A 7,730-nucleotide genomic window follows, 5' to 3' on the forward strand; every position below is an offset into this window, starting at 1 on the left:
ATCATGTCACCTTTTTTATATAGCACTTTATACAATACAGATTGTGTCAAAGCAGCTTTACAGTGTCAAACAGGAAAAACGTGTGCTGATAATACAAGAGGACAATAGAAAACAGTCAGTTTATCAGTTAAAGTCAGTTCATTGATGATTCAGTGATGTCATCATCCAGTTCAGCTCTCTTCCAATAGTGTCTGCAATCAGTCAAGCGAGCCAGAGGTGACAGTGGCAAGGAACCAAAACTCCATCTGTGACAGAAATGGAGAAAAAAAACCTTGGGAGAAACCAGGCTCAGTCGGGGGACCAGTTCTCCTCTGACCAGATGAAACCAGCATGGTGTACACTGAAAAAAATGTTTCATTCATCCAATTAAAAAAGGGCAAGTTATTTATTTTCAGTGTGGTTTCATTCCAGGCTGCAACACAAGTCAGATTGAGCAGAGGATTCATCAGGTTCCCGTGGTCTTGAGCCGATGGCCGACGAGGTCTTCGCAGGGGATCTGTCTCTCGGGCGCATCTAGTTGACATGGTCTCCGCTGACATTCAGGGCTGTAGAGGTGCTGATCTCCCATCTGGACTGGATACACACTGGATCCGTATGGCTACGGTGATCTCGGAATAAGAATAAAACGGACTAATATTAGCGTAGATGCCAATTAAATAAAATAAATGTGATGAAATTATAGAATTCAGCAAAGTTTAAAACAATTACAACCCAGTTGCAGCCATAAAGTGTCAAATGATATGTGCACTGAAGTGATTTTTAATCAGTATGCAATGATTGTTCAAGAGATGAATACACTACATCTGCATAGCTCTTTATCTAAACGTTATTGCGTGTTGCAGTTTGTGGTGTTAGTTTCAAATCCCCCAACAACTAATTTTACGCTCAAAGCTTTAGATTTCAATAACGGTTGTTTTCCTCAAGGGGAAGTTTGATAAAAATCTGGAAATATGAAAACAGCAGCATGTCAGCAGTACTCAGATGGTTTTGCCAGAGAGCAGGAGCGCTGTGACTTTGAAGTCAGAGGCAGTGGTTGGTGAGTCTCTAGATAGGGACTCATTGCCAACCTGTGGAGGAAGCGGTATCTAAATCACGAGTACGAGCGTTGCATGTGTGCACACAGAGCCGGAGAACCAGATGCAGCCGTGAAGCTCATCGGGAGGAAGTCAGTTGCTGACTCCAGAGACTTTAAGCTCACTTCATAACTGCAACCACACGCTTTTAGTCGTTCACTGTGGGTTCAACCACAGTAATGTTGCATAAAGTCGATCCCCTTGTGAATTTTTCTTTCAGTATTCATTCGGTGTGAATCTTTGCTGGGGGCTTTTAAAGGTAGCTACATGATCAAAATCAGTTCTATTTCATATGCAGATGAAAACTAATGTGTCCAGAATTTCCATAACGGACTAAACAGAACTTAAAGTCACTTTCTTAATTCACGTTGATGATCTTTTTGTGAACAATGCATTGGTGTACATTATTCTAAAGTAGCAAAAATGTGATTTTGCAGATCAAAGTATAACTTGTTTTAATTTAATGGCTTTATAGTTTTCAGGTGATGTCACGTACAATACAATCAAACCCCACTGGATAAATTACAACCCTACATTTTGTTCTTGTTGAATATTGGCTATGTTTATTGCATAGGCTATGTATATTATGCATAGTATTTTTGGTGCTTATGGAACACCTCTGAAAGATAGATTTGCTAATATGTGCAGTACAGGGTTATAATAATCAACTAAAACTAAAAGCATAAAAATTCAGCTTAAAAAATCTGATATATATACTGTATATAAAAAAAACATTAAACTGATTGTATTTATCATTTTTAGTTAGTTTAGCATGAGGTACTAAAATTAAAACTGAAATAAAATGGAATAAAACTAATACAATTATCATAAACAACCAAATGACTAAAACCTTAACTAAAATGAAAATGGAAAATATAAAAAGAAAAGAAATTGAAAATAATGATCAAATAAACTTATAACAGTATCTCAGTTATACTAAAATAACACTATGCTAAAATCCCACTAAACTCCCACAATGCAATCAGCTTGATTTCCAGAAACCAAGAAAAAAAAACCCTGAAGTGCAAATAAATTTTTTTTTTTTCAAATTTTTCATTAGGCGATGTGGCCGCTGTGGTTTACCAGTCATACTCTTCCATGCACACTTCTGCACGTAATGTCACCCAGTTTCCTTAAATTACGCAAATCCCATCCTTCAGTAAGAACCAGCCCTTCCGTTCCTCTCACCCCAGTCAAAAACCAAAGAGACAGTGCATTTCTGCCATGACCAGGCTGTGGGAAACCAACCAAACGCTTTGGAGGCAGGTCAGCTCTTGCTGGGTTTAGCCGTCGGAAACACTGCCCAGGTCAGATTGCCATCCGCGAGCTCCCGAGGGGCCTTCCTGTTCCTGCGGGTGTGATTGTTGTGAGCGTGTCCTTTGTTCTCCTTCCCCCCGGCCCGACCCGTCTCCTACCTCGGCTCCAACTGGACAGGTTCAGTCTGTACGCTTGCATTGCCCTCAACATCCACACCATCAACTCAACCTGTATTTATAACCCCTGATTGTCTGGTTCGCTCACACGTGTTTGGACTGATTATGTTTTTGTGCACTTTAAAGGTCCCATGACATGCTGCTTTTTGGATGCTTTTATATAGGCCTAAGTGGTCCCTAGTACTGTATCTGAAGTCTCTTTCCCGAAATTCAGCCTTGGTGCAGAATTTCAGCCACTACGAGCCAGTCCCACAATGAGCTTTCCTTAGGACGCGCCATTTCTGTGTCTGTAGCTTTAAATGCTAATGAGGAGGAGAGAGGCGGGGCAACTGCCATGCTTCGCTCGTTTGCAAGCCATGATGTCTCTCGAGGAAAAAAAAATATTGCGCTCGCCTCGCACGGTAGTAGCTCATTTTCTCATGGGCGGGCAAAGCAGAGAAAGGGGAGGTAACCTTTCCCCGTATGACGACATAAAGGGAAGATTCCAGATTGGGCCATCTGAGCTTTCATTTTCTCAAAGGCAAAGCAGGATACCCAGGGCTCGGTTTACACCTATCGCCATTTCTAGCCACTGGGGGACCATAGGCAGGCTAGGGGAACTCATATTAATGTTAAAAAACCTCATAAAGTGACATTTTCATGCCATGGGACCTTTAAACAATTTTTGTTTCTAAAGATAATGAAAATCAGATGACTATGAGTCTGTAATGAAAAAAAGTCACATTAAAATGATGTGATGAGGACATCGCTGTTGTGGCGACATCATCTAAGACGTATTCGGGTTTTAACAGCGTTTTCATGTTTGGCTCTGATGTGTTTTTCTGTGTCCATGGTGAGTTTCTCCATGCCTGCACTAATAAAAGCAGGAGCATCCAGTGATTCTGTTGTCATGGCGATGCTGCTGCATCACTCAGAGATGCGGTCTTGTTGCCATAGTTACCTGGTGGGAGACGAGCTGTGGGTGGTGATGGAGTATCTGGCCGGAGGCTCCCTGACGGACGTGGTGACGGAGACGTGTATGGATGAAGCGCAGATCGCCGCCGTCTGTCGGGAAGTGAGTGTGGAATTATTCCAAACCTACTGAGCTGCCTTGCTGTCTAGATGCCTACTAAGGGAGCATCCTAAGTGAAATGGAACCTCTCAAGAATGATCTGGAACACTCTGCATAGGCAGGAGCTCATTAGTGGAGTTTCTTAAATAAAACTCACAGAGTTAATTCCAATAGATTTTGATGTTAGCTAACCTAACAACAAAATACTTTAACAAGCGTAAAACAGCACACACGTTTGTTAAGTGAAATAGCACATTTGTAATTTGATAGAATTCCCATTTTCTGCAGTATATATTCAGTCCAACTGTATTTAGTATATACTGAATATAACTATATTCATAATCATCTTTTCTTGGGATGTCAGCAATCTTGGGGTATTTGTCATTTTTGGTCATTTAAATAAAGCTGAAATAAACTTAAAAAACTTGAAAGTAACATAAATAGAAAAAAAGTAATAAATGCACAAAATTACTAAAATTTAGCATTAGGGTTAAAGTTGGTTCAATGCAATACATTTTAAAAATTACAGCTAAATATCTAAAAAAAACCTAATATAAATTATCAGTATTTCACATAATGAAATACTGAAACTTACAATAAAATTCCTAAAACTGAAAATATAAAAATAAAAGCTAATTCAAATTATTAATAAATACTATAATAGTATATAAATTATACTATATAGTATGATTAAGTACTAAAATTAGTTACTAAATCAAAATTACTAAAACTGAAAAAAATTACAGCTAAACAGAAATATCTATAGAAAACTAATAAAACAACAAAAGCACATAACAAAATACTAAAACTTAATACAAAAATAAAAAAAAAAACTGAAAATATAAAAATAAAAGCTAATTCAAAATATTAATAAATGCTATAATAGTGTATAAATAATACTATATAGTAAGTTGAAGTACTAAAGTATAAATAAAATAAAAGTATAAATAATACTAAATATTAAGCTGAAGTACTAAGATTAGTTCATTACTAAAACTGAAATTACTAAATAGAAATATCAAAATAAAACTAATAAAAATGACAAAAGCACATAACAAAATATTAAAACTGAGCTTGTTTGCAGTGGGTTTTGCAGTGCTGTCTGGCTTTTGTGTCACGTGAGCCTCTTGTCCCTGAAATGCATGTTTGAGTTTGCTTCATTCACTCTGTTGATCTTCTCCATGCAGTGTCTCCAAGCGCTGGAGTTTCTGCACTCGAATCAGGTCATTCACAGAGACATCAAGAGCGACAACATTCTCCTGGGCATGGACGGCTCCGTCAAACTCAGTGAGTTTGACCTAAAACTGTTTCTTCTGATTTTGGCTGCAAAACTTTTAAATCTTGGCCTCAAGTGCTGTTTAAATGATTACATTTCTCATCCACGGCTTTGATAATGATTTAAAGCAAGCATGAATGTGATTTACTGTATGTGTTTATTTGTGCAAAGGCTTTATATTTTTCACCAGTAGAGGGAGCAAGAGTCCAGATTATGTCCATTGCATCTGCTGATATGCTTTCAGTTTATCTAACACCAGCCGGTCTAAACATGTCTGTCTGTCTGTCTGTCAGCTGATTTCGGCTTCTGCGCTCAGATCACTCCTGAACAGAGCAAGCGAAGCACCATGGTTGGGACGCCCTACTGGATGGCCCCGGAGGTGGTGACCCGCAAGGCGTACGGCCCCAAAGTGGACATCTGGTCCCTGGGCATCATGGCTATCGAGATGATCGAAGGCGAACCGCCGTACCTCAATGAAAACCCTCTGAGGGTGAGACTAAAGACATCCAAACTCACTTATATGTGCACCTTATCACTACAGATTTCAGAAGAGTTCCTGTGAGATATGAGTGATTGACAGATTCATGAACCATGGTTTTTACATGGTATTATGGCCTTGAATGATTACCATATTATGAACCATGGTATTCTCTGCAGTACTTTAGTGTATCATGTCCAAAAACTATGGGTTTCCAACAGCTACAGTATTACCATGGTACCATGTCTAAAAAAAAATGTGGTGATACTGCAGTATTTTACATGGAGAGAAGAAGAAAAAGAAAGAAATCAAATTACGTAGAAGGTTTTAAGACAATAAAGGTCTTAAAACAATAATATGAAACAAAAACAAATAAGATTTGAATAGACAGATGAAATTCAGAAACCCCTTCTGTCCAAAACTAATAAACAAAGAGATGCAAAATCTAGAAAAATAAACTCAAAATCTGTCAATGCTAAAATACTTGGACTGACAAAACATCTGTTTTGCTTTTTTTATTGCATTTTAAACAGTGGAACAAAAACTATTAAAATGTATATATATATATATATATATATATATATATATGTGTATATGTGTAATTTAGGTTTTTACATGGTATTATGGCCTTGAATGATTACCATATTATGAACCATGGTATTCTCTGCAGTACTTTAGTGTATCATGTCCAAAAACTATGGGTTTCCAACAGCTACAGTATTACCATGGTACCATGTCTAAAAAAAAATGTGGTGATACTGCAGTATTTTACATGGAGAGAAGAAGAAAAAGAAAGAAATCAAATTACGTAGAAGGTTTTAAGACAATAAAGGTCTTAAAACAATAATATGAAACAAAAACAAATAAGATTTGAATAGACAGATGAAATTCAGAAACCCCTTCTGTCCAAAACTAATAAACAAAGAGATGCAAAATCTAGAAAAATAAACTCAAAATCTGTCAATGCTAAAATACTTGGACTGACAAAACATCTGTTTTGCTTTTTTTATTGCATTTTAAACAGTGGAACAAAAACTATTAAAATGTATATATATATATATATATATATATATATATGTGTAAATGTGTAATTTAAATGTTTATATGTCTCTGATTTGAATTGATTGTTTGTTTACATTTTTTACATTTATTTGCTTTTTACACAAAATGATTTATAAAAAATAAATAATAGATTCAGAAATAAATAGTCTAATTTAAACAGTGAAATAAAACAGTCTAAATGTATATAATATTTGATAAATGTATCTGTTCCTGATTTGAATTAATTGTTTAATAAAATTTTGCTTTTTACATACAAAATCATATAGAAAAATAGAAATGAAATACATAAATAAATAAATGTCTAATACTGAGAATGAATGAATGAATGAGTGAATAAATAAACATATAAAGGGATGTCACAAGTGTGCTTGCATTAATTGGACTTTTGAGGCTGTTGCATAAGATCAGGTGCACATATAGACCTAATGCTGTCCACTTGTGATCCCAAGATGATGCTGAGATCCACCCTTTGTTTCAGATCATTGAATTATTTTAAATATGGCCTCATGTGAACGAGAGTAACATCAGATGCTCTCCAGATGGAAATGCATTGATTTCATCGATTGATGCTTTGTGGGAGGACAGAATGCAACATTGATTTCGACCTCCATCAGCTTTAAAGGCTTTTATCTTAATACATTTGCTAAAACTATTTGTGGGCAGACCTGTGGTTAATTTGTGGCAAACAAATACTGAAGCAGTGGTGAGAATAGTGAGATAAATATTTGGCAACAGTGGGCTTTGTCTGTTCATATATTTTTAGAAACCTCTGGATGGTTTTGTATAGTTTTCCATTAGATCATGATGTGGGATCTACAAGAACATTTCAAATAGCTTTTTTTTTTTTTTTTAATGAATGGAACTGATGCTGTAGTTAATGTAGTTGAATTCTGTGTGACCTTTAACCCCTGCTGTTGTCCAGGCTCTGTATCTCATCGCCACCAATGGAACGCCGGAGCTGCAGAACCCAGAGAAACTCTCATCCGTGTTCCGGGATTTCTTAAACCGCTGTCTGGAGATGGACGTGGAGAAGAGAGGCTCTGCCAAGGAGCTCTTACAGGTGTGTGTGTGTGTGCGCGCGTGTGTGTGTGTGTGTGTGTGTACGTTCAGTATTTTCCTCGTAAACCTATTAAAGTTATTTATGGATTGTCAATATTACAAGAAAAAAAACCTGCCAGTATAAATGCGTCATGCTTGACCTTTGTAGATAAGTGATATTTCAATATCATAGATGCACGATTATATTAATATTTTGAATTTGTGTAAGTGTAAATTACATACACAAATTGAATATACACACACACACACACACACACACACAACACATGTATATATATATATATATATATATATATGG

General features: G+C 36.5%; 1 protein-coding gene across 1 annotated transcript in view; it reads left to right on the forward strand.

Annotated features, from left to right (window-relative positions):
- pak1 (p21 protein (Cdc42/Rac)-activated kinase 1) overlaps window positions 1–7,730 on the forward strand; it is a 54,765-nt gene that overhangs the window by 43,825 nt on the left and 3,210 nt on the right. Inside the window, exons 11-14 of the mRNA XM_016450088.1 lie at window positions 3,443–3,560; window positions 4,745–4,844; window positions 5,127–5,323; window positions 7,296–7,433. Coding sequence (XP_016305574.1) covers window positions 3,443–3,560; window positions 4,745–4,844; window positions 5,127–5,323; window positions 7,296–7,433 — 553 coding nt within the window. The remainder of the gene's footprint in view (window positions 1–3,442; window positions 3,561–4,744; window positions 4,845–5,126; window positions 5,324–7,295; window positions 7,434–7,730) is intronic.

Source organism: Sinocyclocheilus anshuiensis, unplaced genomic scaffold (assembly GCF_001515605.1).
Source record: "Sinocyclocheilus anshuiensis isolate Anshui unplaced genomic scaffold, SAMN03320099.WGS_v1.1 scaffold948, whole genome shotgun sequence".
In the NCBI taxonomy this organism is placed as follows: domain Eukaryota; kingdom Metazoa; phylum Chordata; class Actinopteri; order Cypriniformes; family Cyprinidae; genus Sinocyclocheilus; species Sinocyclocheilus anshuiensis.